Source organism: Eleginops maclovinus, chromosome 7, assembly GCF_036324505.1.
Source record: "Eleginops maclovinus isolate JMC-PN-2008 ecotype Puerto Natales chromosome 7, JC_Emac_rtc_rv5, whole genome shotgun sequence".
In the NCBI taxonomy this organism is placed as follows: domain Eukaryota; kingdom Metazoa; phylum Chordata; class Actinopteri; order Perciformes; family Eleginopidae; genus Eleginops; species Eleginops maclovinus.
Genome location: NC_086355.1, coordinates 14,988,018 through 15,000,470, shown reverse-complemented (window position 1 = coordinate 15,000,470; position 12,453 = coordinate 14,988,018). Strand labels below are relative to the sequence as shown.

Below are 12,453 nucleotides of genomic sequence, written 5' to 3'. Positions count from 1 at the left end.
TAGCTCTGCCTGTGTGCATAAGAGTGTTGGAGCTTCTATTGCTGTAGTCAGTATAAGAAAATATTTATTGATAGAGATGAGAAAAATCCTTTCAAGTGACAACATTTTGTTATTATTTATATAAAGGCATGTGTCCTGTCAGGATTTCCTCATAGCGTTACAAAGTAAAGGATGGTCACTCATAGTAGAGGTCTAAGTCAGATGTTCACATTGACAGAGATGTGAAGTCAACTGATTTGTTAAAGTGAATTGGTTGGAAAGATATTAGTGTTACACTAACAACAACAACAACAACAACAACAACAACAACAACAACAAATAGTTTGTCCTGCTATTTATGTCAAGCGTCTTTAAACAATTTAATAATTCATATTTATAACATTCAAAATGGAATTTGAATCCTAAAAAAACAAACTGAATTCTGGTTGTAGAAAATGTCAGTTTAGTAGACCTTGCCATTATTTTGGAAATACAATTTTTGTGTGTTTTAAAGTGTCAAAAATGCTCTTCTTTTTTGCATTGCAACACTAATTGTCATTATGATTAGTCTGTTAATTGCTCATTCGTCTACGCACATCAGGAGTAAATACAAATATAAAACAAAACAAACTACAATCAGTTTTTTGAAGATCAGCACAAATTATCAGACGTCCAAGACCAAATATGTTCAATTGTTACATTAACAATCAAAAGCTGCAGTTCCTCTCATTGCTGGAACAAGATGTTGGCTTTTTTATCGGAAAATATATATTTGAAATAAAAATAAATGCTACAAAAATAATATAACTACCATATTCTGCATTAATCTAGTTTGATCGAATGTCTATACGCACAATAATCAGATTCGTCACACCTCCATATGGGTACAGAGATAATGAGGTAGCTATATAAGCCGTGTGCATGATATGAATTACAATTAAATGGACTTACAGAGTATGTAAGGACAGTAATTACAGTATGCAACACACAAAGGTGTCATTGTTACAATGTATTGGTTTAAACTGGGAAAAATAATACAATTACATTTGTGGAAATTGAGAAAGTGCCAGTTAAAAAAAAAAGTTCAAGTGAATTTGTGTTTAAGTAAGCATGTGTGAGAATATTTGGCAGTCCCTTTTCTCCTCCTATAGATGCAAACGAACAATGTCTTAACATGTTTTTCATGTTTATTTGTGTATGAGGGCGTCATTACATAAGTTCATGACATGCCAAGGATTCCCCTCTCTGTTTGAACTGCTCTTCCACAGAGGATAATTGTTCACGGGACAGCTGAGCCCAGAGATCAAATCTTCTGCCTGACTCTGGCGCTCTCTCGTTTCTTGGGTTGCTATTTCTCAGCCGTGGGAGTTAAAACCGATTGACATTTCCAATATTGTTACGCTTATGTTCATAAATAATTCAGATGAGCAGGAGGGGGGGCAAATTGTGGTTTACTAGTAATACGAATTCCCTCATTTTGTGTGTACATAGGGTTAAAGGAATACGGTGAAACAATAGAAAAGAGCTTTCTTAGAAGGAAAGATCAAAATCAATTTTATCACGCATTCATTTGATTTCACGTGGCAGCTAAAGAAAAGAAAAAAGAGATAGTTAGCTTTTATATTTAAACGCTTGAGACATTTCATTATTTAATATATTTAGAATTAAATGAAAAACAATTAGGTGGGGTTTTAATAAGCAGACATCTTACATACTGGAACTACTTTATGTAACTGTAACTACACCAACCTCTCATATCGTGTTCTCACTGTGAAGTCTCTGGCTTTCACAAACTCTGAGCTATCTGAGCTTTTCCGAAAACATCACTGCAACATGTAACCTTTCTTTTGTGCAAAGCTAGGATTAAGATTTTCTGAACAAATGTCAATACTCAATGCACAGCGATTTACTTGACACAGGTCAAACAAAACATATTTCCAAAAATATATATATGTCTTCTTGCTTCAATAATGTTGAAAGGCAAAATCTTATAAAACAAATGTCAGTAGATTTACTCTGCTGCAATGTTGTATATCAACCAGTTATTATATAAAATAGACAAATACTTGATAGTGTTCTCTCACTCATCATTAAAATAGACACTAACCTGCTAAATGTCCTTTTTAAAATTCTTCCAGTTCACAATCACCTCTTGATACCTAACTTTATTTCTACCACCGTTTTCCCTTGACCTCACAAGAAGCATTAAAGTTTTATAGACTTAAAGTGTGTCTTAAACGGCTGCAGTGGGCAACCTGGTGCTTTGGAACCTCGGTGCCTTACCTTGGATGTGTTATTGATCTCTGAGGCGGGCTTCTTACTGTCCACATCGCTGGGCAGGCGAGACAGTCATGACCCGCTGGCCGGAATGACCCTCTTAGTTCAGTGAACTTGAAAAAGCACACATAAATGAGAGGGGCAACCTAGGGAAAACATTCAATAATAAATTCCCCTGTCCGTCTTTTCATTTTACTTCTTTTCCCCTCACTACCACATTCACATCAGGGATATTCTGCATGCTTAAGAGATGATTGACGCACTGGTTGAATCTTCACAGTAGACGAGGTCTTGTACCAGGATGAGTCGATCTTGTGGGGTCTTTTGGTATTAAGGAACATTTTGTTATGGTACAATATGACAAGAGCAATGTTGTTCTAATGCATGTACAATGCTTCAAGCAGTTAAATCCTTTTAAATGAGCCCTCATAACAATCCTCTTATTGAACTCCATTAAGAAATCTGACATTTCACTTAGTAAAATGAAATTAAGTCAATTTTGAAACTGGGGGTTTGGAAGGTTTTTTTAATTAGCATCACTTTTTGACTTTCCCTACAGTGCAACAATATCCAAGGCGCTGCTGCTGAAGGCCAAGCAGGACGGCTTCTCAGACCAGCAAGTGGGTCAGATGCTGGGCTGCAGTGAGAGAGCAGCTCGAGAGCTGAGGCTGGCTCACGGCATCCGACCCTGGGTCAAACAGGTGAGCTTCACTGGGAATCTTACTGCAGCTTCCAGCTCAGCTCAGATACACTCAGATAAGTGACATATCCATACACACACACGCACAGACTACATGCACTGATAAGTAGTTCCCTTTTGGACACTAATGTAAATGAGGGTAGTCTAAAAATATGTAGGGGGCATAAAGGTGAGAGCTATCATCGACTGTCCACTTCATGCAGTATTGTCATGTGTTTTGTTCAGAGTGTAATTCCCCATTTATAAGACATACCATTAAAAACTAATAGGAAATAATAACAACAATGTATTCGTTCTGACATCCTTATTTTCCTGCCTAAATATTCAAAACATTTACTTACATTTTAACATTAGCATTGATTTATCTATTTATTTTCCACAATTAATTAAATGACTGTAACAGAATACTTAAAACATTAGTTTAAATTGTTTTCGACACAGGAGAGAGTTATTTGAGAACAGTGTCAGACTGTGGCTATGCAGGCATCACTCTAAAGTAGCATCAGATCATTGTAGGTTTTGCTCTCTGATGTGTTTATGCCTTATATAAAAGTAGTAATACAATATGATATGATATCAGTCCAATAATCCTGCATTTCAACATCTGCTAAACTGATAGTACAGAAAGTGTTTTTTACATCCTACCAATGCAACCTGTGTTTCCTCTGATCCCTCTTCTCAGATTGACACCTTGGCTGCAGAGTATCCAGCAATGACCAACTACCTGTATTGTACCTACAATGGCCAGGTATGTGGGTTCTGCTTAGGAAAACACACTTTACTAATATTATAATGTATGTATCTCATCCAAGTAATAGAACATACCCATATAATAACAACAACAATTTAAACCGGTTTAAACAGAATAAATGAAATGAGTGCATCTTCAACAATGGTTTCATCCATTTATCCACTCAACAGGAAAATGATCTGGACTTTAAAGACCAGGGAATCATGGTTCTTGGCTGTGGGCCCTATCACATTGGTGAGCTCAACTATAAGCTTTCAAGCAATTTAAACCAAGTATTTCTGGTTGTAATTATAAACAGTTGCTATTTGTTATGCTGCATTTGTGAAACATACTCAAACTGCTTGATCGATCCACCAGGGAGCAGTGTTGAGTTCGACTGGTGCGCCGTGTCCAGCATCAGAGCTCTGAGGCAGATGGGAAAGAAAACGGTAGTCGTCAACCACAACCCCGAGACGGTCAGCACCGACTTTGACGAGTGTGACCGGCTTTACTTTGAGGAGCTGACTCTGGAACGCATCCTGGACATCACAGAACAGGAGGTTAGGACACGCATGCAGACACTTACATTTAAATATATAAATGACTTATGATTAATGGTCCTCTACCACTCACACCGTCCTGTCCTGGGTTGCTGGGCCTTTGGGAGAGGGCACTCTAGGTCGCCTTCTCGTAAACAGATCTCCAATCCATCATAGGGGTTATATCAGTGCTGATAATTACTTATATACGTATGTGGATTGAGTAGAATTTGGTTAAAATATTGCATTGCAATCAATTCAAGACTTCCCCGAGGCAGGTTAGTATTGATCAAATAGAAGGGCGTTCAGAGAGTGCAAATCACTGCCAAGGCCAAATGCACTATATCGCACTGTTAACGAAAAAACTTGTAATTTAGGGAGTTTCTTCTCGCCTGCCTTCATGAAAATCGGGCCAATTATTTTTCTGTAATACTGCTAGTAGGTATACCTAAAACATAACCTCATTACAGGAGGAATCAAACATTAAATAGTTTAGAAAAGAATCAATCTTGTCAATGTGGTCAGAAAATGGTGTAAGGAAACCATAGTTGAAATTGAGAAAAAACATCAGCCCAATATTATTGCAAATGGATTTGTTGGTCTTAGACTGGCACACAGGATGCACATCACTTTTCTAACTAAAGCTTTCAGACCTGCTTGCACTACCCAAGAGTAAGTCTTTATTAGAAAAGTACAAGTATACCAGTATGACCAGGACCTATTATCATGGAGAACATAAAGTGCAGCTGTCCAGCAGATACGAAAAGGACATTTTCTTTAAAAACATTATTTTTCTTCCTTATCTCCAAGATGGTCTTTCTGTCTCACATACACTGGGAAAACTCTGAAGCAGTCCTTATTAGGACACTTAAAATGCCTCCCATAGACTAACTTAAGATTTAAGAGCCTAGCTTTCTGCAGTATCAGGAGTGTGGGGTTCGTTATGGTTTTTCAATGTTTGCTGACCTCTGTAACACTCACAGTCCCTATGGTTGCTTGTGGAATAGCTGTAAGGGTAAATCAATTCTTAGGTGGGAGTTTAAAATCACTGTGAGGCTTTGGGTTCCTTGCGGAAAATTATTTTATTTACAGAAATAGTGAAAAACATCCTCATGCATACTTTTCTAAATTATACAGTTTGTATCCCAGATTTGGAGGTATTTTTTCTGTACATAGCTAGTGAGGTATATCTTGTAGCGATGTTTGTGAAGATAATGAAGAACTCTCTGGAGACACCAGCTTGTATATAATAAGGTTTATTACAACAGCATAGTATCATACACCAACACGGGCAATACGAGGTTCCCAGAGCCAATTGTGGAAGTCCCCCCGAACTCTCTTTGTACATGCAATTTATAGGAGAGTGTGTGCGTGTCCAGTGTGTGTGTGTGTGTGTGTGTGTGTGACCACAGGAGATGTTCTATAAAAATATGTACCCAAATAAGGTGAGATATACGTTTGTCCACCATATCTTTTTCTTACTCCTCCATGAAGGCCCTCTGACATATTCCACAGGTTGGTTATACAACACCCTGTGCCAACATCACTCTCTGCACTCTCTATGACCTCAGAGAGTAACTAACTGTATATGTGAACCGATTTAACTACCTGTACATCTGAACAGATTTAATATACCACACTAGTATCATGCAGAACCTTTTTAATATGGTCTCACAATTTTCAAATCAATGTAATGATAACCGTATGTCTGTAGTAATAATGTAGTACCCATCATTTGAGTAATATTAAACCTGACATTAGTCTACCATAATATGTATTGTAACTACCTTTTTTTTAATGACGATTTGATTTCACATACAGGACATGACATAATACAACATGTATGTAATGTTACATTTATCATGCCCAATGCTTTTCCATTGTGCGCACGTAGCCCGTCTGACCCCAAAGATTGAAAACATGTTCAAGGGCGTGGACAGCGGCTATTTCCCTGATGTTTTCGGTGTACATGTTGGATGATATCGGTGTGCTTATGTTGTGTTGTGTGTTTGCGCTCTAATGTCCATTGACTTTCTCTTGCAGAGGAATTGTAAATCCGGTTAAAGTCGCTGCGGGATCACGGTGTGATTAAGCGTTTGTTTGTTCAGGGTGGTAGCATTACCATCAATCCCTCTCTCACAGCTACAGTCCCCTCTTGCTGTGTGTGTGTGTGTGTGTGTGTGTGTGTGTGTGTGTGTGTGTGTGTGTGTGTGTGTGTGTGTGTGTGTGTGTGTGTGTGTGTGTGTGTGTGTGTGTGTGTGTGTGTGTGTGTGTGTGTGTGTGTGTGTGTGTGTGTGTGTGTGTGTGTGTGTGTGTGTGTGTGTGTGTGTGTGTGTGTGTGTGTGTGTGTGTGTGTGTGTGTGTGTGTGTGATAAATACGGCATTAGAGCGTGGAGATAAACCCTGGACAGGAGCAGGGGAGCAGGCCCATGAATAATGAAGAGATACAACCTGGCATTGCAATGGAAACGGCATCCCCCTGGATCAGCTGGACAGGAAAAGCATGCTGTTAAGAAAGAGGAACACACCTTTTGTTCTCACACACACAAAATGTTGAAAGTGATAACTGAATTGGCAACGCATAACCGAGATCAACTGTTTTTGGTTGTTTCATTTCGGGCCCCCATGATTTTTAAATTTGGACTTTTTAATTGTATTCTCCTTTCCTTTTCTCCTCTCTCCTTCCCCTTCTCATTACCTGCTGTTCTCCCCTCATACATTGTTCTTCTCTTCCCCCTGTCTCCTCTCCAGGGTTGCTCTGGCAGCATCGTGTCAGTCGGGGGCCAGATCCCCAACAACTTGGCTGTCCCACTGCACCTCAGTGGGGTGAAGATCCTGGGGACGAGCCCCCTGCAGATCGACCGCGCCGAGGAACGCTCCGTCTTCTCCCAAATACTCGATGACCTCAAGGTGGCCCAAGCTCCATGGAGGGCCCTCAGCTCCCTGGTGAGAGGAGACAAATGAATAATGGATAGTGCGGGCGTTATCGATGTGTTGATGCAGGATGTTTCATGATCTGTGTTGTGAGTTTAGTTCAGTTGTGCTCAGACTGCTCATGTGTTATCTGTTAGCAAAAGTAAAAGGGTGATTTCCCTGGGTGACAGTGACAGTGTTTGCCCCAGGAAATGAGTCAGCAGAGGAGTTATGCTCAGAGAGCTGCGAGAATGTTAGTTCAGGGAAATGAGGTTTGCTTTTAAAAGACATTCCCATGTAGGTCATTTTTATTTTATAATTTAGATTTGTGTACATATAGATCTACTTAAAAAAAAAAGTCCAATATTTGCATTTTACACATGGCCTTGAAATCACAGTATTCAGCACATTTTTAATACTTCACATCTGTTGCTTCTATTCTTGAAGAGATCCCTATTTCAAAGAGATCTTAACGAGACAAACCTGTTATAGAAAAATATTGTATAAAGACATTCTCCTGAATATTTTGTGATATCACTAACAATTTAAAGTCTTCCCAGATTTTTGGGCTGAAAAGTAGCTTTTCTCATAAATGTATTTCTTCTTTTTTTTTTACGTACTGTATTAACAAAAATATTTGCAGCCAAGGCACTTCAAAATGCAAGAACAATAAGCAATGAAAAGGATATTTAAAACATATATATTTTGTAGTGACTAAATCATGCCTTAATTGTCTTCTTTTATTTTCCCCATTGATCAATGAGCAGCTGACAGATCTGTGTTTGAGTATACAAAGGGCCAGATATCTTGTCTTTCCACACATAACTTTCATTTCAAACCTCTTTGTTCCGTTCATGCTCAAACTCAAATGTATAACAATTGTTTACTAAACAAGTCTCTGTAAACACACCATACCCGAAAAGGAGCAGGGAGAAGAAAATGATCTTAAATGACCTGCCCCTTTCTCAAAATAAAACAAAATAGAAATAGATGGTCTGTCCTTCATATTTTCTTATTCACAGCCAATCATGACAGTATCGTTGGAAAATAAGAGAAACACAAAAACGTACAAATAATACTTAGTTCTTTAGGGAAAGAAACAAAACAAAAAAACCACCTTTCCCTAGAGACCAACTTGTCCCCTTTTTGGTAGAACTTGTTCTTTTGATTGAGTTTAGCTTTTATTTCTTTCTGTTCAGCCCTCTCACTTAGCTGGCGGCTACATACGAACGAGGCACTGTCAGAGACCCCTCTGTGGAACACGTGGAGCACTGAAATGTCCACAGTCAATGCAGAAATATGTGTCTACCATTAGCGTTGCTCCTGTATTCAGATACCGCTGAGGAGCGATTAGCCGTCACACGCAGATAAAGTTGTGCGCCTCTCCAGAGTCTACCTACATATTCTATTTCCCTGGCCATCTTGAAGAAACGGTTTGTTTTTATTGGGCTGGAATAACTCCAGTAGAGCCGTGGGGAGATGGTTCCCCGCGTCTCTGGGAAGCTATTTTATGTTTGGTAATGGCATCCCACCTGGCGAGTGAACAGTGGGTAATGATAGCGCGAGAGAGGCTCGACCTGCAGAGAGATGGAGAGGGGAGAAAGAGCGATGATGATAATGATGATGATGAGGACAAACAGCCTCTTTTCTCTCCGCTACACGCCTTCCTCGACTTGTACTCTTTCTTGTCTCATTTCTGTGAACTGAAAAGAAAATCAAAAGGGAGATGAGTTGAAGCCATTCTTAATGACGGTTGGAGCACTTATACTCTCCTTTTTTCTCTTTTGATAAGTCTTGTTCTTGGCAGACATTGGAGTAAACCTTTTATTCTTGAAGCCTTTAAAATGTCTGTAGTGTAATTGTAGGGAATGGGTAGTGGGCCTTCTGTTTAAGAGGGTTTGTTATAAGGCGAAACACACCCACGATTTGATATTGATTCTTTGTTTTCTTTCTCAAGTGGCTGTAATCATACAGCGTTCAAACATCATATGGTGAATACACAGAGTTGCATAAAGGTTGAAAGACTGCTGATGGAGGAGAGTGGAGCTTTCCAGGCCATGGATCAACCACATTTCTGTCCTCTTTTTAACGCCATGTTTACGGTTTCTTTTGTTTTGTTCGACCAAATGCTTTTGTGTTTGCTAGAATTGCCACTTCTGTCTGCCTCAAAAAATGTCTGAACCTCAGTCAAAGAAGGTTTTGAAATTAAATGTGTTTACATTTCAAACTTCTTTCAATAGTTAAATCTTGTTAAATATTTGTCCTGCATTTACCTCAGTTAGTTCAACATTTGACTTCGTTTTTACAACTTTATGTGTCAAAGAGAGACAATTAGTTTAAAGCCAAGGGTTATATGCCACGTCATTTGTAACATACATCTCAGTTAATTAGGATTATAAATACCTTTCCAACATCTGCTTTGCTTTTCTGTCCCTCACAGGAAGATGCCTTTGCCTTCGCCAACGAGGTGGGCTATCCCTGTCTGCTGCGGCCCTCCTATGTTCTCAGGTAACTTTAACACCTAACCCTAATCATCGATCATGAATGTGGTGGCTGACTCAAACAATAACAAGAATACATTTTGTATACAATTGAATACAAACTGTAAGCGCAGACAACTTTAACCTAATTTGTTTTCTCATGTTTATTTTTTCTTGCCAATAACGGGTAATATGAAGTATGAAAAGAGTGCAGTCCTTGTTGGCTGGGGATTTAATGAAAAATTGACTTTCTTGAAAAGGAATCAACAGACTTATTGCTTACTGAGTAAAATGCAATGTTAGTTATGATGATTAATGAACTATACTCCCATTAAAGCTCGTTAAAACTTGCAGTGACTCTTTTGCCCAGCAGATGTCATGATGAGACCCAGCATTCAGCGGGACTTATTATGGGGTTGCATGCAAGCCCAGATGTTGTTATAAAAATGAGTGTCATGCACCAGGTCTCACAAAACATCTGAAAATCAAAGTTGTTTAATTTATGAAAAGGAAAAATCCAGTCCTCTAGTATTATCTCATCCCACTTGATCTTAAAATAACCACAATTATACCATTAACAATATGGTTTATTTATTATATAGATTGTTATAATTTGCAATTTAGATTTTTACCACCTACTGTTTATTAACCTCAGTTGGATACTGTTAATGAGGACGACGAGCCTCCCCCGTCTCTCCCCTCCCTCCCCCATCTCTCCGCCTCAGCGTACGGTGAACTCCCTCTGATCTTTCCCCATCCCCAAAGCGTTTTCACTCTGCCCCTTTGGCATACTTGTTAATGGTTTTTGAATGTTCTCTTCAGCCTCGGTACATATGCACAAAAACACACATTTCCTCAGCAAACACTCTCTTCCTTGTCAGATTAATGTGTCTTTTTTTTGAACAGTTAAAAGCATAGACACACACCCACACCAAAACTCCCCAAGTTTGAAGAATTTAGTCCTAAAATATATGCACGTCATATAGTAATAGCATCCCTAAATCTTTCATCTTTCGAATATAACAAGTAGATATATTCCTTGACATTCTAACACCGCCAGAGTCAGCTGTACAATGATATGCACAAGCAATCAGTTTAAACTACTTTCTATTGGTGCCAAGATTCTTTTTTAGGAGTAAAACAGCTTAAAAAATGTCTAACCATAGCTTTGATTTTTGGAAAGTGTCACAATAATTCCCTGTTTACAAGTGCTGAGTGACTTTAAAAGGCATAGGTGTTCTGAATTCCTATTGATGTGAAAGCAAGCCTGTGTCGGTATGAAGTAATAATCCTAAGAATTGCAATGACCTCGCTCAGTTTTATAAAAATCCATCAGATGAATGTATTCTGATCCCATTGTTTTGGAATAGAATCATTGACTTTTACTTCAGACTGGGGATTTTTAGGAATTGGAAGATAAAATGGAATCAGGATTTGGTGGTGAAAAAAACCTTCTTGGGCCAAAATATAACTCTATGTATTGCATCACTGTTTAGAGACAAAGAAAACAAACAAAAAAAGCTCAACACATACAAGATAAGAAAAACTGAACAAAAAATATCCTGACATTTTAAGAAAGAAAAGAAAAGAAAAGAAATCCTGTTTATTTTTGCAAAAATAAATACATATTTTCTTATGCTGTTCCAAAGAAAAGCCCCATCATGTCTGCTATTAGCTGCTCTTTAAATTTAAAAGACTCGATGTTACGTGGAAGGCTGTTCAACCCACAACATGGCCCCAGTGTAAAGAAAAACCTGCGGCTACATTATTCATACGAGACATTTTAAATAAACGCACACTCACCTTGGTGACATTGTTATGCTGTGTTTGTTCTCCTAGAAACATATCGAGCAGCAAACCGGTTGTTGATATTTTTCATGATGATTCAGTTTCAGTAGTACCCTGAATCAATCATTGCCAACATGAATTTGTGGGAATGCAATCTAAAATAACAAAACATGCATATTATTATAATTTTGTCTCAAGTTTAGCTGTCAAAACACAGTTCCAACCAGACATGCATGATCCCTGTTTCCTGACACGTAATAACATTATACAGAACTGTAAATCTCTCCTTAAAAGAGTATTCTTTCGGACATGCGGAAACTAGGTGGCATCTGAGTCAAGGATTTGCCTGAATGTGAGTTCATTAGAATATTCAGTGGCTGGTGCTCAAATGAAGGGTCCGTATTCATTTTGGGATTGGACATATGTCTGCCTCGGAACAACACTCAGCTGAGGAACAAAGATGTGACCCGAGCCTGTGGCCTTCCTCTGTAGTCTTTCTCTCCAACCCTTATTTTCAAACTGGAGGATAGGCCAGCGAGCAGACTAAAATCAAAAACAACAACAAGCACAACTAAACTAGAAGCCTAAATCTGTTGTTTTTTAATGACTCAGTTCTGAACTTGTTTTCAAGAGCCTGGAGTGCTTTTCGACCTAAATAGCTGTTCCTCTCTCCCTCTCTCTCTTTCGCTGCTTATTTTGACTGTTTCCAGACCTTGCTCCCAATGGTAATAGTGATGCAATGCAGAGATAATGAGTGTTTTGAACGATCATTTGAAGCTTGCATGTTCTCCTGTTTGCTTGCCTCTCTTCCTCTCCTCTGGCCTTTTGTTTTCTCTCCCTCACTCTCTTCTCTCTCTCTCCTGCTTGCGTCTCACCAGTGGCTCAGCGATGAACGTTGTGTACGGAGAGGAGGAGATGAAACGTTTCTTGGAGGAAGCCACTCAGGTGTCCCAGGTGAGATCGGTATTAACTCATATTGCCTCCATAAGTCACAGCTTGGATCTTCATTTTTCACCTGCCTTGAATTTTATTGCATTGGCTGTGAGG

The 12,453-nt window shown here is 38.8% G+C and overlaps 1 protein-coding gene across 1 annotated transcript in view; it reads left to right on the top strand.

Moving 5' to 3' along the window:
- Positions 1 to 12,453, top strand: part of cps1 (carbamoyl-phosphate synthase 1, mitochondrial) — a 46,877-nt gene that overhangs the window by 16,758 nt on the left and 17,666 nt on the right. Inside the window, exons 22-28 of the mRNA XM_063888397.1 lie at positions 2,816 to 2,957; positions 3,639 to 3,704; positions 3,878 to 3,941; positions 4,065 to 4,246; positions 6,977 to 7,171; positions 9,579 to 9,646; positions 12,285 to 12,360. Coding sequence (XP_063744467.1) covers positions 2,816 to 2,957; positions 3,639 to 3,704; positions 3,878 to 3,941; positions 4,065 to 4,246; positions 6,977 to 7,171; positions 9,579 to 9,646; positions 12,285 to 12,360 — 793 coding nt within the window. The remainder of the gene's footprint in view (positions 1 to 2,815; positions 2,958 to 3,638; positions 3,705 to 3,877; positions 3,942 to 4,064; positions 4,247 to 6,976; positions 7,172 to 9,578; positions 9,647 to 12,284; positions 12,361 to 12,453) is intronic.